Source organism: Heterocephalus glaber, unplaced genomic scaffold (assembly GCF_053883595.1).
Source record: "Heterocephalus glaber isolate CG9 unplaced genomic scaffold, H.glaber_assembly_v1.0 deba00001429, whole genome shotgun sequence".
NCBI lineage: Eukaryota > Metazoa > Chordata > Mammalia > Rodentia > Bathyergidae > Heterocephalus > Heterocephalus glaber.
Genome location: NW_028258294.1, coordinates 33,388,037 through 33,413,862, shown reverse-complemented (window position 1 = coordinate 33,413,862; position 25,826 = coordinate 33,388,037). Strand labels below are relative to the sequence as shown.

Genomic DNA, 25,826 nt, shown 5'->3' with positions numbered 1-25,826 from the left:
TATTGAAAGAAATTCATTAGCTCATCCATGAAGACCATCCTGTGCCCCTTTAAGGTCACATGTAAGGTCCTTTGGGGATGAGACCAGAGTGAGCAAGTAGAGGAAATAACACAGAGTCCACATTTCCATTTAACCACTGAATCCTAACCTCCCCATATAGGAGGACTTGCCCTCCCAAATCCCAACCCTACTTCCTGATGAGGCCCTTGCCCTGTCCCATTACAATGGATTCTTACCGCAAGCCTGTAGGGCACATACCTGGTACAACTGTTTGACACCATCAAGGCCTGGAAAGACCATGGGTGACCCCAATCCTGGCCTCTGCCATCCACCTTGGAAATGACCTCCCTCTGCCCCGCTAAATTTTCACACTGGAAGTCTCAGGTGCCAAGCAACCAAAAAGAGCACCCCAGGGCCATGCTGGGCTGTCCCTGGCTGACGGCACCGCTTGCCCCTCCTTTCTGCCTCCTCCCAACCCCACAGGACCCCCCAGCATCCGGGCGATGAAGAACATCACAGCAGTTGCTGGGCGGGACACCCTCATCAACTGCAGGGTCATCGGCTACCCCTACTACTCCATCAAGTGGTACAAGGATGCCCTGTTGCTACCTGACAACCACCGCCAGGTGGTGTTTGAGAACGGGACCCTCAAGCTGACTGATGTGCAGAAGGGCATGGATGAGGGGGAGTACCTGTGCAGTGTCCTCATCCAGCCCCAGCTCTCCATCAGCCAGAGTGTCCACGTGGCTGTTAAAGGTAGGCCTCCCACCCCGACCCTGCCTGTCCTGGTGTTGGCTTTTGGAGGAAATGAGGCAGGGCAGAAGATCCAGGTTCCCCAGTAGGCGGCAGTACAAGGCAGCCCAGATCCAGAGACAGAAGGGCTCAGTTACAGTCAAAGAGGAAGCAGGTCACCTTCTGGGCAGGAGACCCAGGTCAGAGATGGCAGGCTATGCCAGGGCTCTGACGTCAGGATGGAGCCATCAGGCTCCCAGCAGGGTCACATGAGAGATTAGCAATAGCAGGCCAGGGTGGAAGCAAACAGGCCAGCTGCCCTACCTCCCTCCTGGGGCAGAGTGGCCATCCTGGGCTGCTACTATGAGATGGGGAAGGACCTTCCATCTGCTAGTGCCACCTGAGGCCTAGAAAGCACTGCTCCTCCCAGGCCTTCCTGCTCCCCTGGGTGAGGGCTCTGTGTCTGGCAGCTACTTGAGAGCCATTCAGTAAGTCTGGGGGTTGAATGAATGAAGAAATGAATGTAATCAAGCAGACAAGAGAATGTGTGGGCCAGTGACTGGTGTCCCCTTGGCTCTGGGGCTGTGCAGGTGTGTGAAGCCCATACATACCTGCTTTGGGACTGATGAGCCTGGAGACCGTGTGAGATGAGGGTCCCCAGTTGCTCTGAGCTGGGATGGGGAGGTGGATCTTGCCAGACCTGGCAAAGGAGAGGTGAGTGAACTACCGAGGCTGAGGGAAAGGGAGGCTGGGGGAGGAATGTTACCTCATCATCCACCTCAGGAAGGAAGAAACAGCTCCGGAGACCACCTAGGAAGGAGGTGGAAGAGAGTCCTTGAGATTGCTGAGAGCCCCTATAGCCTTTGGGGCCCCTCTCCCTGAGTCTGTGTCACCCCAGGGAAGCAGGGAGGGAAAGCTGGAAAGACCCCACACACACACATCAAGAGATGAGAGGTAGGGACATTAACCAAGAGAGGAAAGCTGCCCTGGGCATGGGTCCATGAGAAAGAGGAAGAGAGATGGGGCTCTGCCAAGGGGCTCTGACACAGGGGAGGGCCCCCTGGGCCTCAGACCCAGGGTTTTCTTGGCTCGGAGATCAGAAGCAAGATCAAATGGAGGTGCTGTTGACAAAGGAGAGAAGGATTTGGGTGGCAGAAGGGGTTGGTTGGGGCCCTTCAAGCATGTGGTGGCCGTCCAGGGGGGCAGGCCTACGGGACAGCTGGCAACACTGAGCAGAAGCAGCAAAAGGCTGGGTCAGTGCTTCTCCCTGTGCTTCTTGTCACCTGGCTCACCCTCATCAGTGCTCAGGGGCTATGTCGAATGCATCCTTGTGTACCCACCACCTGTCACAGTGCCAGACAGTGTACGTCTGTTGAACTGAAACTGAGACATTTGTCTGGGTTGGAGTGACATGGGAAGCCTCATTCTGAGCCCGAGAACTGGGGGCTCTGTGGTCAGGAGAAAGGACACCCTGACTGCTCCACCTCTCGGCTTCCCTGCTGTTGCACCTCATTTGGGGCAGGGGGCAGGATCCCCATCCCAGCTTAGTGTCTCTGCCCAGCCCCAAGCGCTTGCTGTGCCAGTAGGAACCCCACAACCCCTAGGCCACATCCCCACCCCTGACATCCTGGGCAAATCCACTTGGTGACAATGGGATACTGTAGCACAGCCTGCTCCCCGCTCCCACCCAGCATCATGCCACATGTATCCATTTCTGCTACATGCAGTGGACCGAGAGCCTACAGTGTAAAGATCACATATTAAAACATCTACCCTTTGCTCCACTCCTTCAACCGCACCAGCAAGCATTTGACCAAGTTTGTTGGCTAAAAAAATAATAATAATAGCAGGGCTCCAGTGAGCCTTGGAACACTTGGAACATCCTGAAAGCTGCTTCTGCTCATCAATTATTCAGCCCCATTCAGGGAACGATCAGTTCTAATGAATTGAATCTGATGCATTCCATCTCAGCAACTACCTGGGCCTGTTGTGTAGTGCTGAGCCACAGTGTCTACCCAGCCCAGGGAGAGGGGTGGAGGAGAGAGAGAGAGAGAGGGGAAGAGAGAGAGAAAGAGCGAGCACAAGCTCATAGCACACTTTTCCCTTTCCCCACCATCAAGGTCTGAAAAATCCCAGGAATCCAGCCCTAGAAAGAGTGAGGTCACCTGTCTCCTCTCTAGACCAAGAAGTCACACTCATGTGAGGGGCTCTGGGACCTATGACCCTGCCGCTCGAAAAGCTCAAGTTCCTCATCTCCACCCTCTTGCTGACTCCCTCTCCCAACCTCATTAGAATGCACTTTTGCAGAAGAACCCATCAAAGCTGATTATGATCATGCTGCTTGATTAGCGGCTGCACTCTTCCAAGAGCTCCCCAAGAGGGGGTGGAGGAGGTGCCCCTGGGCATGGCAAGGGGCCCTGACTCAGGGGAGGAAGAAGGGACCCCACCTCTGCTGCCCCCTGGAGAATTCAAGGGCAGAAAAGGGCAAGGCAGAGCTGGACTAGAGGCCATTAAAAGCTAAAGATAAAACTGGAAGTCCCCTCTACCCTACCCCCACTTCCCTTGGCCAACGGCTGGCAGGGAGGGCGGGCCCAAAACTCAGGCTGTTCCATGAGCTGGAAAAACAACTGCTGACTGCGTTCCTCCTGGGACTGCTTGTCTTCTAATGAATTTTTCAAACACTGAGCTAAGAAGAGCAGAACACACCCGACATGCATGCACATGCATATGCAGAAACCTGTGTGAGTGCACACACGTGTATACCCTATAGGCGTGTTCATGCATCAGAGTAGCACTCTAGCCTGCTCACATTTGAGCACCCACACATATACCTGTGTACTAGCAGTTACATATGCACCAGCATTTCCTCTGTTGGTGCCCTCCTACAAGGCAACATTCCCCGGCCACAAAAGGTGGCTGCAGGTGGGACAGTAGGAAACACTGCCCAGGTAAGCTTGCTGCTCCCCTGCAGGGAGAGAGGAGCAAGAGGACAAAGGGTGGAGGGTGCATCAAGGACTGCCTGGGCTTGGGACATGCAACCCTGACTGGCAGGGGGGAGCCAGCCTGCAAGGGAGGTGGGTGCTTGTCTCTGGGCTTCCAGAGAGCTCCTTGGCAGATGCTAAAAGGAGGAGAGCACACAGACCCAATCTAGAGTTGGTGACTTTAGGGCCCCCTGTAGCTGAAAAATAATGTAGCATAAAAGCATCTCTGGGCGTAGAGGCTGAATGTTTAATTAACCAGGAAGGAAAAGCTGTAACTTGAGCCCCTTGGCATTCACTGAGTGAAGAAATATCTCCATCTTTATATCTGAGCCTCCAAAAGCCTCTGAGCCAAAATAAGGGCATGAGGCACTTTCTTCCCATGCTCAGAAGGGCCAGGCCCAGGAGGTAGTACCAGGTCCCCATGCAGAGCAAGCAGAAGAAGGCACACACACACCCACACAGATACCCTCAGCCTCAATGCCAATACTCCTGACCCACACTGATTCACCGCCACCTAGTGCAGAGCTTCCACTGTGGCTCCACCCAGAGCTGTATACATGAGAACCTTGGTGGAGGGCACCCTCTCCCACTCTAATGAATGGTTGGGGGTTCCTATGATCATAGGGCATAAGAGAGAGCCACCTGGACTGCCCAGATGTGTGCTATTGGCAGAAGTAGAGATTTGGAAGCAACCCTACTAGAATCCACAGGTTGGGGCTGAGGTAGTGGATAACAGGCTTCAATAGGACAGTACCTAATTGCCCTTGGGGGGATGAGGACTGAGGAAGCTGCTGTCGGCAACCTTGTTTCTTTAGCCAAAGGAGCCAGGAACACACAAGTAAGCAACTGCCTGATGGGGCAGACAAGGCTGGTGATGATGGTGAAGATGATGACAATGATGAGGAAGCATCAGCAGCATCCATTCTTTATCCAGGGACCTTGACTGCATACCCACCATGTTCTAGGCACTATCTCCCAATATAGCTATGCTCAAAACAGATGAAACGTCCTGCCTCAAGGAGCATCTATTTTAGTGAGGAAACCTCTTGTATCAAATACATACAAGATGTATAGTGTCAAATAAGGAGTGGGGCAGAGCACAAAAGGAAGGAGGAGGGGCTTATGATTTTAAATAGGGAGGTCAGGGAAGGCCTTCCTGAGAAGAGAGAGTTGTGGTAATAACTGAAGTAAATTGTTGTTATTCCTAAAACATGAGACCTATTAGAACTAGAAAGTCAGAGCCAGGTTTTAGAGGTTTATTGTACAACCCCTCCATTTTGCAGATGAGAAAACAGGCTGAAAGGCAGAGGCTGGGTGGTAGATATGAGGCCACATGCCTGTGGTCATTTGTGTGGGTAGCAGAGGCCAGGCTCTTTGCCATCTTCATTCCACACGGGCAGAGAAACCCCACCTTCCAACATGCACACTTTGCTAGCAAGTGCAGTAAATAAAAGGCTCAGCCTCAAAGACAGATGATGAGAGACCCCATAAAGTGTTTATGGACTGGGCTGGGGGGTCAGCAGTACATGACAATCCCCAACAAGTGGCTGTAAAAGCTTTATGGGGGCCAGACGCCAAATGCACAGCCACAACCACTGTCTCTTCTCAGCCACTCTGTGCTCCTGCCTCTGCACCATCACAGCACCTCAGTATAAGTGGCCATGGCCAGAGCAGAGCTTCTGAAGAGAAACCACCAGGTTGTATATCCAGGTTGTGGCCCAATATCCAGGCCAGCTGCTGGGGAAATGCAGAGACTCGGGGATGGGAGGTCTGAGGGCGAAGCTCAGCACTGCCACTCTGGGTGGGAGTGACCAGAGACCCTGCCTTCTCAAGGATTGATTTCCTAAGGGTAGAAATGGACACAAACATATAGTCTGCTCATGCCTGTCCCCTGAGCATGCGGGAAAGTGCGGCTGAGCCACGGGTCAGAAAAACGTCTAAGGCCTGGGCAGTCACCTCAGCTAAAAACTTAGGAGCCCCCTAGCCATGCACACTGTAAGACTGAGGCTTTCTTCTCCCTCCAGGCTGGGGGAGCCTGAATTTATGGGGTGTCAGGATGCTCACCTGGAGGTATGGAGTTCCCTGAGCAGCTCTGGCCCCAGCACTCCCACCTCAGAGTCTGAGTAGATGCCAGCAGCCATACCATTGAGCTTGCACCATCAGCTGCCATGGTGACCCACATCTTTGTGGTGGAGAGGAAGCAAGGTCTCTGAAAAGTTGTCTGATCACCTGCCTCCTATAGGACAATGGCACTCTAGGGAGCCCTGGCCCAGCCCAGCAGAGTATCTAAGAGCCCAAGGTACTGGCGGCGGCTATTCTGCAGCCTCTCCAGTAGCCATTCATGTCCCTCCTGCAGACCATCAGGGAATGATAGTCCTATGTGGCCTCAGCCCCTGGAGTTCACCTTTTCCCTCTCCCTTATCCCATGTAGTTTTGCATGCATGTGTGTCCTTTAACTGTCAATTCAAATACGATAAGGCTGTGGCCACCCCACACATGCAAAGAGACATGTCCCTCTGCTCTGAGCTTAGTGTCTGAATATCCAAGTGCCACTGACCAAGGAGTCAATAAGAGTAGTGCCTTATCTTCCCCAGTCAATGATCAACTCCTGAGGCTCCATCTGCAGTTTCCACATCTGCTTCCTCAGCCCACATGGAGCACAATGCCTTCACAGAGCAGGTATTTCATAAATATTAGATGAATTAGTTAATTAATGAATTAACCTGCCATAGTAACTTGTTTCATTGTCTAAATCCCTTCTTACAGAGAGAGACAGTTTTCCCTTGCCTGAACTAAATCTTTCTGCCTAATTTTACTCTGTCTCTATCCTGTTGCTCTTTCCTCAATGAAGTTATAACACTGGCCATCTGTCCCTAGGGCATAGCCCTCCATACTGGACAGTCCCTTGGTCTTCTCCCCCAAACCCTTGCTTTGCCCTCCAGTCCTTCGTCACTACCAACACACTCCCAATGCTGGTGTCCAAGAGCCCACAAGCTCTTCAATCACAGGATCCAGTTTGACGCTATGACAGAAAGGGCCTGGGCCTGGGAAGGACTGAGAGAGGAGCTTCTGGCTGCAGAGAGTCCTGGCATAAGCAGGTCCTGCACCTCTGTTCTGTGGACCCCATCCTGGCCCACAGCATAAATGAACCTCTGAGGTCACCCCAGGAAGTGGTATCCAGACATATGTCCATTTGTTTACTCACTCAACATGCATTTATTGGGCACTTACAATTTGCCAGGTGAATAGTACTAGCTACATAAATCTTAGCTCTCAAGTCCCTGGGAGGTGGTAGTCCTGCCCACTGCCTGTGATAAGTGCCATAGTTGAGGCATGCGCCTGGTCTCTGCAGAAATTCTGATCAAAGTCCAAAGAGGCCTAGAGACCTAGATCTGACCAATAGGTGCATCTGCTCACACACACACACACACACGCACGCACGCACACACACACACACGAGAATCCACAGAGGCCATCCAGTGGAATCTCTGGGAAGTCTCAGTAATGAGCATTGGGTTATTACTGGAATTGGGGTTTCAGAGAAATCCATCTAGAGATGCCCACGGTTCAACAGAAAAGAAGCAGTCAGTGACAGGGATGAGTTGATCTGGAGCCTTGGGAAACCTGGCAGAGGGCTGGTCTGGGCCCAGATGATTCTGGGATGAAATGAGACAAAGTCAGCAAAGAGGCCAGGAGCACATAGAGTAAGGGAGGAGGATGGATGCCCAGCTGTGCTCGCCAGGCAGGGCTAAGGCATGGAATTGTGGATAGCCATGGTCCACTGATGGAGTCCCAGCGGAAGTAGAGGCCAAGGCAGCAAACGCAGCTGAAAACATCAACAGAGGCCTCTTCTGGGGGTCATGGAAGTGGCATCCCTCCTAAATGTCACATCCTCCAGACCTGAAGCTCCTGGTCAAGACTTTCCCGGTGATCCAGAGGGCTGCCAGGGGCTTTCTCTGTCCCCACTGGCCAGTCCTCACAGACAGCTCCCCACAGAGCCCTGGTAGCCTGTGAAGGGCATTCGTTGAGTGCCATACATCCTTCCTCCTCAGGCTCTTCATCCTCTTGTGGCCACTTTGGCTGAGCCAAGGGTGGTGAGTAGCAGGCGTCCAAGGAGGGGCAGAGCTGGTGCCTGGGAGAAGGCCAGAGGACTGTGGACAGCCTTGTAATTTAATTATTTAACTGCAGAACGGAGATCCCATCTACTGGGTGCTCGTCCTTGTTAAGCTAATTGTCTGTCTCCTTCGCTCCCCCCCACCCCACTCGCTGGAGAAGCCACTGCGGCCTAATTGAGTTGTCATAAAGATAATGTCTGATGCTCTAGCCAGAGCTGAGAAAGGAGGATCCATCTCACAGTGCTCCGGCTCCAGACAGGTCCCCCAGGGCCAGAGATGCAGGCAGTGAGGGAGGGAGGTCAGGCTTGTGGCACTTTGAGCAAGAAGTCTCAAAATCCACATGGCCCTCTCTGCTCTTTCCTGCCACCCAGAAAAAAGAGTTCACTTATGACACAAAGGGTCTCTGATCTCAGCATCCTTGGGACTTGCTCAAGGAGACAGCCAAGCAGCATAAACTTGGACTTGGAGAGGAGACAGACAACGTTTCAAATCCCTGTGTCACCTCTGGTGAGCAGGGTAACCTAGGAAAATTACTTCTCAGTGTTGGACCTACCTCCATGTTTTCAACTGTAAAATTAAGCTCACATCACATTTTTGGTAGGAGGACTCAGTGAGATAAAATACATAATGCAACTGAAACAACAATATGTGCTCTGCTCACCTGTCCTAACATTTGATGACCATGGAGAGGGATAGAGCTGGTGAGGGAACCTCTGTGGAAGGAGACAGAAGTACAGCACCTTGGTTTTAGACAAGTGCCATGGGGGAGTCCATGGGGAAGGTCTTGGCACTGTCCATTGCCTGACACCTGGACATCTTACCTCTATCTATTCCAGACCCCAAGAGGGCTCTGAGATTCTTGTCTGAGATGAGAATGTAGGCACAAGCTGAGCAATGGGTCAGCAGGCAGATGGGGGTCAAGAAGCCTCAGACAGATCTGAAGATCAGAGCTAATCCAAGTGGGCCAAGGCCCTGGACAGAGACAGTGGGTCCAGGCCTACATGGGTAGCAGTAAGCACAATGGCAGAGCACCCCAGGATTCCCAGGAGGGTCTGCATGAATAGGAGAACAGGGGGAGCTCAATTCAAGGCCAACCCCAACGTCAGGCAGCCCAGAGCCCACGAAAGGCAGCTGGCCAGACCTGGGCAAGTGGGGCCTGACAGCAGCATCCCTCTGCCCTCTAGTGCCCCCTCTGATCCAGCCCTTCGAGTTCCCACCTGCTTCCATTGGCCAGCTGCTCTACATCCCCTGCGTGGTGTCTTCAGGGGACATGCCCATCCGCATCACCTGGAGGAAGGACGGACAGGTGATCATCTCAGGCTCGGGCGTGACCATCGAGAGCAAGGAATTCATGAGCTCTCTGCAGATCTCCAGTGTCTCCCTCAAGCACAATGGCAACTACACATGCATCGCCAGCAACGCTGCAGCCACTGTGAGCAGAGAGCGCCAGCTCATCGTGCGTGGTGAGCGGGTCAGGCCAGCCATGGGGAGGGAGCACCACAGCCACCACTCTGGAGTTCCAGTTTGAATAACAGTCTCATGTGTAGTTGCCTCTAGCAGGGCTTTTTAAGATGGAGCAGTCCAAGCTTCTTATTTCCTAGAGCAGGAAACAGAGGCCCAAAGTCCAAGAGACCCTTGCTCCATTAGTCATTAGTGAAGGCACAATTGGAACTCAGGGCCCCCATCTCCCATTTCAATGTTTGCATCTTGAGTTTCAGAAACTGTCCCCTCCAAACTCTATGATGATCCAGGAGAAGGGCTGGCACCACATGGAAGGTGCCCAAGCCCTAGGAGACCTATAAAAAACACAGATGACCTGTTTCTCACTACCTCCTCTCTTCCGGCAGTGCCCCCTCGATTTGTGGTGCAGCCCAACAACCAAGATGGCATCTATGGCAAAGCTGGTGTGCTTAACTGCTCAGTGGATGGCTACCCCCCACCCAAGGTCATGTGGAAGCATGCCAAGGGTGAGTCCCTGGCTCAGCCAGAACCTCCAGGAGGGGAGAGGAGGGGAGGGAAAGAGGGGATGCTCTGATGGGACAGGGCCTGTTCTCCCCTTCAACCACTAACCCTGGGGAGAGTCCTGGGTTCTGAGCATTTGGAAACCCCTTGCTACAGGTAATCTAGAGGACATCTGCAGCCACCCCCAAGGATCTGTAGACCAAGGACAGCATCATGCTGACTTCATGTTTCCTCTTGTCACCATGGACTAGAACTTTGTCCTCCCTCCAGCCATAAAATAATCCATGTCCACTTTTCCCACCCCACCCTGCCCACACTGGCATCCCAGAGGCTCAATGCCTAAGACAGCTTTTCACCAGTCTACCTGTCCCGGGATCTTGGTCCTTCTTAGAGCCCAATTTAATCCCAAGGATACATGCAGTATCATAGACTTTGTTCACGACTGACACTAGGGAGCAGGAGGGCGTTCCCAGCCCCTTCCCCAAGGATGGCTGGCCTCTTTCCCAGGCCTGGCTGACTAAGACCAGGCAACTGCCATTTGCCTATTGCAATTCCTTCTTCTTCTCTCAAGAATTCACCCCAAGGAAGCTGGGTGCCAAGGTGAGCATTGTGCTCTGGCCCTGGGCCCACTCCATCCCCTTGCTGCAGAGCTGGGTCAGGGGCAGACCTCTCTGAGGGTCTGTCCTGCTGCCCAGCAGGAGCTGTGTGGCTTCACCACTTTGGCATGGTGCAACTCTGCTACAAAAAATGGCCCCAGATGGGCATGAAAAAGGCATGAGAGCCACTCCTAAGGTGCTGTCTCCAGACTGACCCACTCCCCCAAACAGACCCCATCCCTCCTAACCTCTGCCTCCTCACAGGGAGCGGGAACCCCCAGCAATACCACCCAGTGCCCCTCACCGGCCGCATCCAGATCCTGCCCAACAGCTCCCTGCTGATCCGCCACGTTCTAGAAGAGGACATCGGCTACTACCTCTGCCAGGCCAGCAACGGCGTGGGCACTGACATCAGCAAGTCCATGTTCCTCACAGTCAAGAGTGAGTGCTGCCCCTGTGCCCTCCTAGCACCCTGACCCCATCTCCACACGCTCCCCACCGGCACCCAGGGTCTGCCCTATTCCACCAATGGAGGGGAGGCAGGAAGGATCCCTGCTCCCCGGGGTGTGCTTGGGCCCCTCCCAGGGACCCTCCAGGAGCGCTGTCCTCTAAAACAAGGCCCCCACCATGGACAGCACCCACCCCAGCCCTGACTCGCTTATGTACTGATGTGCCACCCCATTTACTTTGATCTGTAGATTGCCAATCAATCTGAATTTTATCTCAAACAACTTATCCCTGTTTCTTAATATATACCTGCTGTGTACAACCTGTTTGTGCCTTAGAAAGGAAGATACTGCATGCACAGTGCAGGAGAAAAGCCTATGGTCAGAAAACGGGGCTCCAATTCCAAATCTACCTAATGAGCTGTGTGACTTTTTTTTTATTATTAATGTATAACTTTGTTATCATTCACTAAACACACACACACACACAAAAATTAAAATTATTCAAAGAAAAACAATGCAAGGGAAAAAAACTATAATAATATTCAAATATAATAGAACTCAACCAAAGCAAAACTGAAAAGTACTTAAACATTTTTCCATGTAATATAAAAAAAACATTTCAAGCATTAACAAGACATCAGAAGATGTGATTTGTTTTAGAAAGATTTTCAAAACTAATACTGAACAAATAGTTCGATATAGTCTGGAGAAAAACTTCTAATTAACTAGTAGACTCCACATAGGCCAAATTCTTTTTATTTAAATTTCAATACAGTCATGTGACATGTGATGGAAATATAATCTGAGAAATATGTTATTAGGCAATTTCATCCGTGTGTATCGCAAAGTACCACACAGAGTGCCAACTTCTAAGTGCAAACTGAGAAGGTATATGTCAGTCATCTGTGATGGCCCCTTGATATTATCCAAATATGCAGTTAAACACGAGATGCATGAGGCTACCACTGGCATAGCAGCGCACTGTTTTACAGTAAACTCTTTTATATATGTAGGATTATGCTCTAAAGGATGGAAAGCACATGAGCTGTGTGACTTGGAGCAAGTCGTTTCACCTCTCTGTGCTCTAATTTCCTCACTCATACTCCAGGTTCACTCCCAGCCCACCCACCTCACAAAACTGTTGTGTACAGCACAGAAACTGATGATAAAAAGAGGAAATGCTTTGTAAAAGCCAAAGGAGCACAACTCATTATAACTTGGTGCTGTATCTGTGGCTTTAATCCTCAAACCCAAAGCTGGCCTCAGGGACCTTGCAAAGCCACCGATTACCTGCCATCCCAACTCTGTTAAAAATCACAGCAATCAATCCTACTTAGTGAGCCTGTCCCTATATACTCAGAGGGGGGCTGAATAATGGGTCCCTGAGAATCAGGTCAGAAGGACAGTGTCCCTCTGCCCCCGTGTCAGGAAATGGGCCTTGGAGGGCAGAGGTGAGGGTCTGAGTTTTAGCGTCTGACCCATCAGAGTGAATCTGATTGATTACTGTGTGACTCTAACGAATGTACTTGGCCCATGGTACCTCACTATCCTGATCTAGAAAAAGGGAGTTGTAGTAAAATAGGGTTCTGTCTCGTGTCAGGCGCAGGTCCCATGATAGACATAAAGCAGCCAGTGTGGCATCCGGCCAGCGCAGATCCAGTGGCCAGCAATCATTCTTCACATAGTCCCCTGGGGCTCGGGGAGGAAGCTGCCCAAGAGAGAGCTTCGTGCGCATGTGGTCTGCCCGACACCTCCCCGGGTCCCTCCCCCAGCAATCACAGCTTCTTTATTGCTTGCCCACACCCGCCTGCCCCTGTTCCACTCAGCACAAGACAGGGAAGCCCAGTGAGGCGATCGATGATGCTCAGGGAGCTTCGGGCTGGAATCCCCGCCCTGGGGAGCCACTTCCCTCACACTATCAAAAAGCACTTTGTCCTTAATAAAAACAGGTGATCAATCTACATCCCTCAGCCAGGGAGAACTCCACTAATTCTGCCTTCGAGAGGCAAAAGGAAAAGTAGACACCTCTGGAACGTCTTAGGTATTTGATCCTTATCTCCCTCCACTGTCAGCTGGATGAGCCCAATGAACTCGGCTCTGATTTTTTTTTTTTAGAGGATTTCACTTAGGGAGTGTGGCTGGTGGCCTGTGGCACAAGCATGAGGGTTTCCCGTGGAGATGCAGGGATGCAGTGTTTGGGAGGTGAGGACACCCAACTCTCAGCTGAGTGCTTTGGCATCCAGGGTGGCTGTGCAAGCCACTTTACCCCTGGGAGCTGCATTTCTTCTATGCCTCTGTCACTGACAACCCAGGTAGCAGCAAGCAAGCCCTGAAGTATTGAAGAAAGTTCAGTTTATAGGGTTGCCTATGAACATGTGCTATACAAAATCACACACACACACGTGCACACGCACACACACACACACACACACGCACACACACACACTGGTGTTAACCTCCCCCCCTCCACGGTGGGAGTTTCCTACAGCACTAATGAGTCAGGGCAGAATCCGGACCTGTGTCCCTCCCTCCTCTCATCCCCTTACCTAATTTCATGTCTTGTCATTTTCCTGTGCTTCCTCCCTCCCCAGTAAGGCCCACGAATACTCACTCCCCTCCTACGGCTGATCTCTCACAAACCCCTCCGGGTGCACTTTCCTGCTCACCCGCCTCCCCTGATAGGCCTTCGTGTCCCTGTCTCTCTCACAGCTTCCACTCTTCTCTCACACTCACACTCTTTCTCCCACCCTTCCTGTCACAGGTGCCCCTTGCATTCCTGCCTCCCTCTCCCCAGTGATTTGCCCCAGCTGCCCTCAAGGCCTCAGGCCACCCCAGCACTCACAGGAGAGGAGAGAGCAGGGCCAAGGATCTCGGAGGCCGGAGGGCTGTGGCAGGGCCTCCATCTTAGTGGCAGTGGGATGGCACCTTGGCCTGCCTGCCCTTCTCTGGAACTTCCGGGCCCTGCTGTTTCTGCACAGGTGTGCTGTCCCAAGCATCCCAGCCTCAGCTGCTTCCCTGCACATCCTCTCTTCTGCTCTGTCTACCTCCCCTTCTGCCCCCTGCCCTCTCCCCACTCTGACCTTCTCCTCCTTCATTCTCCCTCCACCTCCCCCTGCTCCCCCATCTAAGTCCAGCTTAGAGGACATAGGTAGGTGAGACCTTTGGGATCTGGGCATATGGGTCACCAATGGGCTTGCTGGAGGTAAGCCACTCCTAGTCATCCCTTAGCCCATCACAAACACCAACACTCCCCTTGCCAACTTTCGAAGCCAACCACAGAAAGACCTGCTGCATGCAAGCCCAATTTCAAGGCTTGCCTCAGTGCCTCCAACACACTCAGGACATATTTGACCACGAAAGCTCTATCTTGTCAGACCTGACATTTCCCTGAACTTTAAGGAGGCAAGCTGACCTTCACCCCCACTGTACCTGAGCAAAAAAGAGTAAACATATCAAAGGGAACAGACCATCAGTAAAAGGCTTCAAGGGTCAAACGGGATATTTGTGGTTGGCCTCCGTTGGGGAGGATCTCCACCATTGACCCCTCCCCTCCAGTTTCCAGTGAGAACTCAGCAGGTGCTCACTGAGCACTCACTAAATAGGTCAAGAGAGTAGAATAGATAGACGGGAGTTCAAATCCCAACTATGCCACTTGATAGCTGTGTCATCTAGGACTACAATCTTTGTAAGTAAACCCCTTTGTAAGTAAATCTTTGTAAGTTTGGAATTACAATACAGACAGTCTCCAACTTAGTAATTTTCAACTTTACGATGGTCCAAAAGTAACATGCATTCAGTAGACCCTGTGCTTTGAATTTTGAACTTTGAGCCTTTCTTGGGCTAATGGTATATGATTCAACACTTGCTTTTGATGCTGGCAGTGGCAGTGAGCCCTGAGATTACAAAGGTAACCTGTCAGCATTCTGCAGTGTACTATGTTGCTAAGCTAGGATGTTTAGTAGGTTAGGTATATTCTGAGCATTTTCAACTCAAGATATTTTCAGCTTATGATGGGTTTATCAAAATGTAACCCCACTGAAAGTCAAGGACCATCTGTACTCTTTACTTATTGGCAGGGTTTAAATGAGATCATGTACTTACAACAGTTAAGACAGTACTTGGCACAGAGTACACACTCAATAATTGTGTACACAGAGTACACATTCAATACAACACAATTCAACACTATTCAACAGAGCACACATTCAATAATTGTTAGCGATTGTTAGTTTTAGGCACTGAAAACTGATAGGTACTACTGATAGGTATGACAGAGCTGCTGTTGTCAGGGAATTTAGAATCACGAAAAGGAAATAAACACATACTGAAAATGACTATAATACACAAAACAATAGGTGCCTTAAAAGGCTGCAACCAAGGTGATTCAAAAAGAATTAGGAATGGAGTCATCAATTTTACCCTAGGGGAGATTAAGTGGGTGTCCAAAAAAAGCCTCACAAAAGCCATAGTCTAAGTAGCGCTTGAAAGGCAAGAAGGATTCTAGCAAGAGCCAAAAGAGGTGAGGGTCATCGAGCTACAGAGATGAGGAAACAGCACAAGCAAGGCTGTGGGGGCAGGGAGTCCACGAATGTCCTCTGGTGAGGTGAGAGCTTAGGGTACCTGGAAGAGGGTAAAGGGGAAGATGGACAGGGAGAATAAAGTGTGAGGTTCTGTGAGCTTTGAAAGCTAGATGTGTTCTTCCTATGTTGAGCTGACTCTTGATACCAGGATCAAAACCAGAATTCCAGGAGGCTAAGGGTCCTGTAGAGGTTGGGATCCCACACTCCAGTTCTTGAGGAATTGCCATGCAGAACCCCTATTAGGGCCTGTATTGGGCAGGGTTTTCCAGAGGGACAGTCTCAACAGGACATAAATAGATAAATAGGAAGGATGGATAGATGGGTGGGTGAGAGGGAATTAGGAAAAATGGCTCATACAGTTATGGAGGTTGAGAAGTCCCACAACCAATGATCTGCAAGGTGGAGACTCTGATATGCTGACTCAGTCCAAGGCCAAAGGGCTCAGAACCAGGGAAGATGAAGGTGTGACCTTCAGTTCATGGCCAAAGGCTTGAGGACCCAGGGAGTCACTGGTGTAAGTCCTAGAGTCCAAAAGCCAGAGGGTCCAGAGCCTGATGTCTGAGGGCAGGAGAAGAAGAGTGTCGCAGCTCTGGGAGAGACAGGAAATCACTTTCTTGTGCCTTTTTTGTGCTGTGTGGGTCCCCAGCTGATAGGATGGTGCCCACATTGAGGTGAATCTTCTCCAACTCAGTCCACCAACTCACATGCCAATCTCTTCTGCAAACACCCTCACAGACACCAGAAATAATGTTCTGCCAGTACTCTGAGGATTCTTTAATCCAGTCAAGCTGATGCCTAAAATTAACCATCACAGGCCCCCAGGGATCTAAAGGTTTGTTAGAGAAGGCAAGTGGTTTTCCCAGCCCTTGGACATCCTTGACAACAATCGGCCGGGCCAGACTGGACCCACTCCTCCCTGACTCAGAGTCTTGCCGTGAGCTGAGCCCATGAGTACCTGAGCATACTACCTGGCCCATGTACTGTGCTTGACAGTTTTTAAGCTCTGCCCATACCTTGCTTGTGAGGTTGGTAGGCAATAACTCTTTCTCAGAGGACTTAACATATTAGTTGAAGGTCATTGGGTAGTTTAACCCAGCTGAGATCAGAACTCGAAGCACAAACTGAGAGTCCAAAATCTTGCCACTGGTCCTGCCTCTGACCAGTTCTGCAAGTATCTAAGTGTCCCTTCCCTCCTCTGGGCCTCAATTTCCTCATCTTACCTTAAGAGGCATGAACTAGAGTCTAGTCACTAGATGATCCAAGACACCTTCCGCCTCAGACAAACCATGATTCTAGCAGCATGCATGCTTTTTCAGGGCACCAGACAGCCTCCCAGAACTTGGTTGAAAATAAATGTAATTAACAGAGAAAATAACCACGTCCACAGAGCTGCCTTTCATCTCCCTTTTAAAACATATTTAAAAAGAGGTAATGACCAAAAGGAGGAGGAGGCAATTCCTCCTCCAACTGACACATGGGGAAAAAATAAAGCATCTTCAAAGAGAACTTTTCAGTGAGAGGTAGGTACAAAGGAGGCGGGCTGTGTTTTTACACTGCCACCACGCAGCAGGGCCTCCAGGGACTCTGCTGGCCCCTTGTCCAGCAGGTTACCTTATTAGACACGTTCTCTTATTGCCCCCGAACTCCCCTTCACCTCTGTGAAGGCTCCAGTGATTGGGCCTCAGACAAAGCCCATAGCCAATTAAATCCATAAGGGCTCTGTGTTTGGTTTGAGTTTGATTTGTTTGTTTAGCAAAATGTCAGACCAATTAAAGTGAGATCCAAGAGCCCTCAGCGAGCACACACCCCTGCAGAGTCACAGGATGTCAAGAGGGAAGAGATGGGGCCAAACTCTAGTGAGGATAAGGGATGGAGGAATCTTGCTCTGTGAAAGGAAGCCTTGGGCCAGAGAACACCAGATTAGCTGCCCTGGTTGACCATAGATACCAAGGTCAGGAATGCAAAACCTTAGAAAACATGACCACATGTCTGGTAACCACACATGCTCCTAATTCACATTTTCCCAGTGGAAATCCCTCCTTGTAGGACAAAAGCACCTTCCTTAGAGCTAGGTGACTGGGACCCCTGTCCCACAGGGCAGGTTGAGGGGTCTATGCACCAAAGGAGATAGCAGCCGAGAGCTCATAGATCTCTCTCCTGACCACACTATAGGTACCCACGAATTCTCTGCCTAAATGCTCTGAGCTTACTTCCAGGGCCTCCTAAGGCCTCCTCCACAGACTGTCTTCCTCTGATGTGCTGAGCTACCAGAGAAATCCTTGCCCTGAGAGGGACTATTTGCAACACACATCAATGAAACCAGGACACGTGGATTAGAATGGCTCCCCACACAGTGCCCCTCTCCACAGACGATAAGCTGAGACGTGTCAGGTCAGGCAACTGGCCCAAGGTTTTTCTTAGTGTTACTTGATGGAAGGTCCTGTCTCCTCACCAAACAGAAGCTCCCTGGGGACTGGGGCTGATCTCCCACTGCTTCTGCCCCTACCCCAGGTGGGAATTCTCACCCTTGGCACCCGGTTCAGCACAAGCCTCTGACCAATTTGGCAGTCCATGGTGGAGGTTGACCTGCTGACTGGCCCCTAACCCACAGGTCTGGTCTAACCACAGCTACTGTCACAGGTCCTTCTCTTAGCTCCCCCTTTGACCTTTATGAGCCTCCCAATTGGGTGAGAAGCTGGGGCACAGACCCTCTGCTGCACCTGTAAATGTTTTGAGGAGAGACACGAAAGTCAAGCAGTGAGCAGAATTCAGAGGCTGAGGCCTGGGAGCTGAGTCATACGAGCCCCGGCACAGCTGTGGAATCAAGAGACTGCTGCTTTATCTCGCCTTCCAGGTGACAGTCATCAGTCAGCCTCACCTGCACAGCATCAAAGTGGCTGAGAGGGTCGCACCCTGTCCTATGGCAAGCCAGTGGGTCCACTCTGCAGTGGGAGCTGGCCTCTCCACCACTGGTGAGGAGAGAGGGAGGGGGTGGAGGAATGAGTCACTGTAATCATTTCCATGGTGATGATTATCCAGCTGGCTCTTAGGCCTTATTGATTTTCAGACTTTATTGAGTAAGGAGCAACACTGTCTCCTGCTTCATCAAACAGAGGTGAGGAGAGAGGCTGGACACATCCTCTCCCCAGGCCAGCCTCTCCACTTCGACTTTCTTATTGGAGGATCAAGGAGTTACAAACACCTCAGAGCCCTGGCTGAGGGATCTATAGCACCCCCAGGCTCACCCACCCTCTGCAGGGTCAGAGAGGCCAAAATAAGTAGTTCAATGAGAGGACAAGAAAGGTCTGATCATGGAGGAGGGGTCTTGGTTCTCATACCATTGCTGCCCACTATCCCCTGTGTAACTAGGATCTGTTACTCACAATCCCTAGGACCAGAGGGCTCCTCTGTTCAGAAGAGTCATCATCCTTCTGTCACTTTCCTCCACCCCCCAAGCATTAACAGAGCCCTACAAGTGAGTCACATTCTATTGAGCCAATGGAGACCCCAGGGCATGTGCTGCCAGTTACAGGCCCTGTCTTTCAGAAACTGTAGCTCTAGTGTTTCAGGGGGTCCTAGAGAAGATGAAGATGAGTATGAACCAAGAAAACAGGAGATTTCACTGATCTCATGACACCAACAGTATTGTTGGAGCAATCCATGTCACATCACAAACCTAGCCCCAAAGAGGACATTGGCTAGGTTTTGAGGTAGACTAAGACAGGTTCCATGTGGAAAATCCCCCTACCCTCATCCCACCCCCTCTCATCACCACAGCAACCAGCCCCTAATAGGCAGGGGGATTTTATTGAAGGGATAGGAGGAATGACCCTGCCCATGCAACCTCCACTTCCAATTTAAAGCATCTATCCCCAGGGGTCTCATTTAGGCCCTTCTTTCCTTAGAGGCTTTTGCAGTGGTTGCATAAAGCACATCATCACTGTCCCCTCTACCAGTCCCTTGTTCAGAGACCACAACATTAAAGAGTTTCCAGATGGATCTGGGCTCCAAGGTATCATTCAGAACAGATCAGATAAATAACAGAATCATGTGCACCGTACATGTCAACCAAAGTAAAGGTACTGGTCCATATGCCCCAACCCAAGAGAGCCAAGGTGATCACTGGGTGTCTCAGTTTAGTAGATATGAAAATGCAAACAGGCAGGGAGCTAAGCAGTGCCTCGAAAGCCTGCCCAGAGCTGCTCCCCCAATTATAACTGAAGCACCTCTGAAGGGCAGAGGCAGAATAAAATGTTGCATGGGCTAAGCAACAACCATATACTTCCTGAGTAGCCACATGGCCAGCATGGTGTCAAGGTCTAGGTATTCATCCTTTTCCTGTTGCTAATAATAACAATACCATGGGCTGGGTACATCTTTTTTAAAATAAGTTTATTTTGGCTCATGGTTTTGGAGGCCCAAGGTCTGTCCTACTGGCAGTGTCCCAGTGTGATGCAGGACATTACATAGTGAGAGAAAAAGAGTGCGTGTGTGTGTGTGTGTGTGTGTTTGTGTGTGTGCGCGTGCACATGAGTGCATGAGCGTGTGTGTGTGTGTACTCTGGTCTCTCTCATAAAGCCACCAGAATTCAATCATAGGGTCTCCACCCTGATGGCCTTATCTAATCCTAATCACCTCCCAAAGGTTCACATCATAGTCAGATTAAGTTTTCACCCTTTTAATACCTCACAAAAGGGATTAAATTCAAACACATGAACCCTTGGGGGATACACTAAAACTATATCCAAACCATAGCAGTCTGAAAGAGAAACAGGCAAGATTAAATCACCATCCCTGCCCTCCGGAAATTTATAGACTAGTTAGGACGCTTGGAACTAACTTTCAGGAAAAATAGGCAAGATCTAATATTAAAATGTGATTGCACAAATGTGATAGTGAATGTTAGTCTAGAGAAGAAACAAAAGAATGGACAGACAAGGTCAAACCGAGCTTCCTGGGGAGTGGGGCTTGAGTTGATCCTTAAAGAATAGGCAGGGCTTGAACAGAAAGAAGGAAAGAAAGAAAGAAAGAAAGAAAGAAAGAAAGAAAGAAAGAAAGAAAGAAAGAAAGAAAAAGAAAGAAAGAAAGAAAGCCTCCAGGTGGAAGGAGCAGGCTGAGTAAAGGCACTGGGATAGGAAGCCTGTATGGGCAGGGTGCAGAGGGCACCTGACCGGGGGGTGGCAGCTGGAGATTAGGGGCTGAGAGTGGATGGGAAGAGTGGCACCAAAATCTGTCATGGTATACTAGATAAGGGGAATGACATCAGAATCCTGAGCAGGGGTTAGAGAGAAAGGGGGGTTCTCTCAGGAATAAATAACAAGTCTTGATGGATTGCACAAAAGAAGCCAGGAGAAGCAAAGGCTGAGAGATGAGGGTAATAATGCCACCCACAGTAGTGACATAGGTGGGAATGGAGAGATCCCATGGGTACTGTTGCAAAGAGAGGCGATGGGTGCCCTGAGGAAGCCAGACACTGGGTAACACTGCCAGTATTTCCACCTTGAGCTGGGTGCTAGACCAGATAACCCTCAGCCACCCCTCTGAGATGATTCACAAATCAGTGTGTTGGTGGCAGGTGTCATGTCCTGTCTTGAGTCAGAAAGCAATTGGATGGGTGGTCTGGGTGCAAATTGCCCCCGAACCCTAACCTTGCCCAGCCCTCTGGGCCTCTCTGTGATTCTAGAGAAAGTCTTCTCCTCCTTGTGTTTGCTTATGTCCAGATCTGCCACTCTACACACAGCTACTAAGCACCTGCTCTGTGACTGTCCCTATGCCAGGTGCCGGGGGCTGTTGGGGCCAGGATGGCTGTGGTCTTTGCACACTCCTGCACTGCCTCCCTTGTACCAACAGGGAATGATTCCACCTACACCTGGAAGAGCAAGCCCCCACAACCCAGCACCTTAAGTCCCCTCTGGATTGGTGAAGCAAAAGCTGCAGCTGCCCCTGGGCCCTATACACTAAGAACCTCTCATCACACGCCAGGTCCCTGTGTCCATTTCCCCTGGCTGCTGTAACAAAACACTATGAACTAGGAAGCTTAAAACACCTCAGATTTACTCTCTCCCATCTCTGGAGGCCAGAGTCTGACATCAAGGTGTCAACAGAGGTGGCAGAGGAAGACACTTCCTTACGTCTTCAGGTAGCTGTCACCACCCCTTGGCAGCCCCTGGACTGTAAATGGATCCCTCCAGCATCCGTCCCCATTACCACATCCACATCACACCCTCAGTCTCCCTTGTGTCTCACCCTTTCTCGCTAAGACGCCAGTCATATTAGATTCAGGGCCCGCCCTACCCCGGGATGACCTCACCTTACATTCAGATTACATCTGCAGAGACCCTATTTCCAAATAAGTTCACATCCACAGATATGTTTCTGGAGGACACAATTCCGCCCACCACAATCTACATCAAGTGATCTGCTACTGAGAGCTCAGGCCTTCCAGAACCTGGTAAAATGCTCTTCCTCCCTATTTCACACAACTACTCCTCCTAAACACAGGTAGTCTTCTAATCAAAAACCCCTTCTAGCCGGGGATTTAGCTCAGTGGTTCCAGCGCCTGCCCCACAAGCACAAGGTCCCAAGTTCGATCCCTGGTACCAAAAAAAACTCCTTCTAGGCCCAGGGATTTAGCTCAGTGACACTGAGCCTGCCTTGCAAGTGCAAGGTCCTAAGTTTGATCCCCAGTACCGAAAAAAATAAAAAACTCCTTCTAGGACAAGAGTCTATAAGCCCACCCCCTCCCTCTGCTCAGAGATCTCTGAGTCTATAAGCCCACCCCCTCCCTCTGCCCAGAGCAGGGATCTATAAGTGGGGCTTGGGGCCAAATCTAGCCAGTTAACTGGCCTCCATAGCTGGAACCTGGCTACACCTCTTCTTTATGCTGAATTGTCTGTGGCTGCTTTTGAGGTTCAATAGCAAAGATGAGTAGTTGTGGCAGAGACCTATGACCTGCAAACCCTAAAACATATACAACCTGGCCCTTCACAGAAAAGACTGCCAATTCCAGCTCTCAGGTATTCACGGCAATGACCTGAAGTACTTTCCCCAGTGACCAAAGAAAGATGGCCCTGTCTCCTGCTGTTTCTGAAAGGATTCTGGTGATCAGAGTCATGTCTCTCATCTCTAAAACTGCTCGCGTCCTAGAGCTGTGGGGGGAGGAGGACTTAATGAGCTAATTCGCAGAAAGCATTAACCACGGTGCAGGCACATAATAAGCATTCAGTAAATGTTAGCTATTACTATCATTTTTCCAAAATTCTCAAGGAAAGAGAGGACCAGAGGCACACTGGGGATGAGGGGGCAGGTCCCCTTTATTTGAGAACACTGCCCCTCTGCCACTTGTCCTCCTTGGCAAGCAGCCAAAGGAAGTGAGTGATATTTTATACCTAAACAAAGTAAGGCCTGGTGAATCTGAGGGTCTCTCCTGGGTCCACCATGCAGCAGACGCAGGTCTGCAGCCCCAGCCTGCACAGTCCCACCATTCTCCATGACCATTACCCCAGTGCCCTCCACACACACCCTGGTCCGGCCAGTTCTGATCCCCATGTACCAGGACAGTGGACATTGAGGGTCCTGGGGGGCCCCAGCTCTACAGGCACCTCCCTGCTGGCTCTCAGAGGCGAGGCTGATTGCTTCCATGCAATCTGAATTAATCTCATGCTTCAGGTAGAGCTGGGCTAATCAGGGGAGACAAGAAGCCGAAGTGGGTGCAATCAAATTAACAACACCATGGCCCTAGCTCTTTAAGAAGGGAAAAACAAAGCAGGCTCCAGAAAGCACCTCCCACCCCTCAGCCTGTCCCAGGGGAAGCCCAGAGCTGCTGCTGCTGAGGCTCAGCAAAGCTGTCACACCCGCCCTGGGCCCACCACCCCACATGCCAACAATGCCCCTTTGTGGTGGCTTATCTCACACTGCCAAACGGGGCTGGTTCTTGTCGAGAGCTTGTTAACAAGGAGCAGAAACACAAGCCTTTCGAGGAGAGGGAGGAGTGGGCTGGGCTGGGGGGGGGGGGGCACATACTTCTCCTGGCTGCATATAACCCTTTCCAAAACAAGGAGATCCTCTGTCTCCTGAGTGAGTGGGGCCTTTCTTCAAGGGAGTATGCAGAGCTCTCAGCCTTCGGAGCACTGCTCTCCGGGAAAAGCCTCTTCCAGAAGACAAAGAAGACATCCGGAAACACATTTCAGCACACCCATCCCTTTTAACCAAAAGCTCTGTGAGATCCCTGAAGAGAGTCCCATTATACTACCGGCAGGACGTCTTGAGAAAGCAGAATCCCTTCCTTGGGGATGGTGAAGAACACCACGACCTTGCTCCCCTTCTTCTCATCGTGTTAACTGGGACCATCCTGCATGGGGCAGGAAAAGACCTGAGGGCAAGGGAAGAGCAGTCATCACCCCTATGGTTCTTCCCTCAGACCATGTGTGAGAACCACCTGGGAGTGCAGGTGGCTCCTAAGGAATGCAGAGGCCCAGGTCCACCCGTGGACCGATTAAATCAGAGCCTCTGAGAGGGGGCTCTGGACAGTAAGATTTTGCATTACCTCCCAGTGGGTTCTCACGTGCAGCCAGACCTGAAGACCTCCTAGGCCCTGCCCACAGCACCCACCTGGGACAGCAGTCAAGCCACATCCCTTGCTCCCCAATTCCCAGACCAGTCCTCTCTTGCCAAGCAGCCTACATTTCTTTTCAGAGGAGCTCAGCCTGGCACCCCCTTTCCAGGCACCTGCTCCACTGTCTACTGTCCTCTGGCCGGTATCACACCATGGGTAAGACCTCCAATGCCCTGGCTGGAGCCCGGGCTCTGTCACTTACTAGCTACATGACCTTCAGGTATTTGCTTCTCTAAGCCTCAGTTTCTCTAAAGTGGGAATAAAAAGAGTGTTACTGTAAGCATTAAATGAATCAATGCATGAACAAGAACTGACCAGTACTTGGCATAAAGTAAACCCTCAGTAAAGTCAACTATGCACTGCAACAGAGATTATTTCACCCACAGCCATGAATGGGGTAACGATAAAGTGCCCCAGCTGCCTTTAGAATGTGACTCCCTTGCGTTATGTCAGCCTCCCCGACAGCCAGCAGTGTTCTCTCCTGTTTCTTCCGAGTTCTCCTTCCCACACACTGCTCCTCTCCTTTGGGTATTCATAACTGAAACTTCCCTCCCTGGTGACTTGGGAACTGTCAGAAACACCAGCTGAGCTGCACTCACCAAGGAAGAGAGGGAGGGAGGGAGACACAGAGAAAGCCTGGCTTTTCACCCCCTGTTTCTGCCCCAGCCTTAGGTCCAGCTGGCCTCTGCCCCTACTCCAGTTTTCAGCCTCCCCTGTACTCCTCCCGAGATTCACCCACAGTAGAGGAGGAAAAGCAACCAGGTAGGAGATGGGAGGGCTAAGACTAAAGGAAAAGGAGCTTGGAACTGCCAGGGGACTCAGGGTTTGGTCTACTTGCCATTGCTCACCAACTGTGCGACCTCAGACAAATCTCTTAACCTCTCTGAGCTTCCATTTCTTCATTGGAAATGGTGGGGATAATAGCCCCTAGGCCGCCTCCTTAATAAGAATGAAGCTCACTCAGAAGGATACACCAGTGCTTTGTAAACTGCAAGGAGACCTATGACATCCTAGGGCTTGGAGCCCCAGAGGAGGCAAGGAGCTGGGGATCTAGGGAGGGCCCAAATAAGCACAGAGTTTGTACTTCCCAGGCAGCATGTGGGGACCTCAGAACTCCACCTCTGAGCATGGGGCCTGGTGGGAAAGTGTGTGGATGCTGGGGGTGAGTGAGGCAGCAGAGCTGTCTCATGGTCTTTTAAAAATCTATCAGCCTCTCACATCAAATTAAAATGTAAATAGCAGCTGGTCCGGGCAGGACCTCCGGGGCGACAGGAGCTGGCCTGCTAGTAATTTCACAGACGGGAACCAGTTACATCGGATTCTGACAACTGTCTTGTTCCTGAAATTGATTTCCTCTCCCCTCGGCTTGCTGCCCTGGGAGGGCCCTGGGAGTGCGGGGAGGGGTGACTGCTCTCCAGCCTGCTGCCTTTTCCTCTCCTCGGTGCCTGCCAGTGAGGCCCCATCAGAACCAGGAGGAGGAGGCCTGGGATCTCTGGGGGTCCAGCAGGCAGTGGTCTGAGTCCCCATGACCCATCGAGGGTCTTCCCTGCTCTTCCCAGCTGTAGCCCCAAGCAGACTGCCCAGGTGCCAGTGTGGACCCTAGGACCTGGGCTCCGGAGACTTCCGCACTGGAGTCTCGAGGTCAGCCTGGGAAGTGAGCGCAGTGCAGGAGAGCCCTCTACCCGAGTTTGCCCCAATTTGGCTATTCAGGGTGCCAAACACTGAATCACTGGGCTTTGAATGAGACAGGCCTACTTCAAACAGGGACTCGCACAGAGACACCTACCTAAAGGGAGT

General features: G+C 51.1%; 1 protein-coding gene across 5 annotated transcripts in view; it reads left to right on the top strand.

The window, feature by feature from the left end:
- Positions 1–25,826, top strand: part of Dscaml1 (DS cell adhesion molecule like 1) — a 329,506-nt gene that overhangs the window by 251,776 nt on the left and 51,904 nt on the right. For all 5 annotated transcript variants that reach the window (XM_013076639.3, XM_013076640.3, XM_087212423.1 and 2 more), the window contains 4 exons: positions 484–756; positions 9,013–9,291; positions 9,676–9,795; positions 10,651–10,827. In XM_013076639.3, the coding sequence (XP_012932093.2) occupies positions 484–756; positions 9,013–9,291; positions 9,676–9,795; positions 10,651–10,827 (849 nt within the window). The remainder of the gene's footprint in view (positions 1–483; positions 757–9,012; positions 9,292–9,675; positions 9,796–10,650; positions 10,828–25,826) is intronic.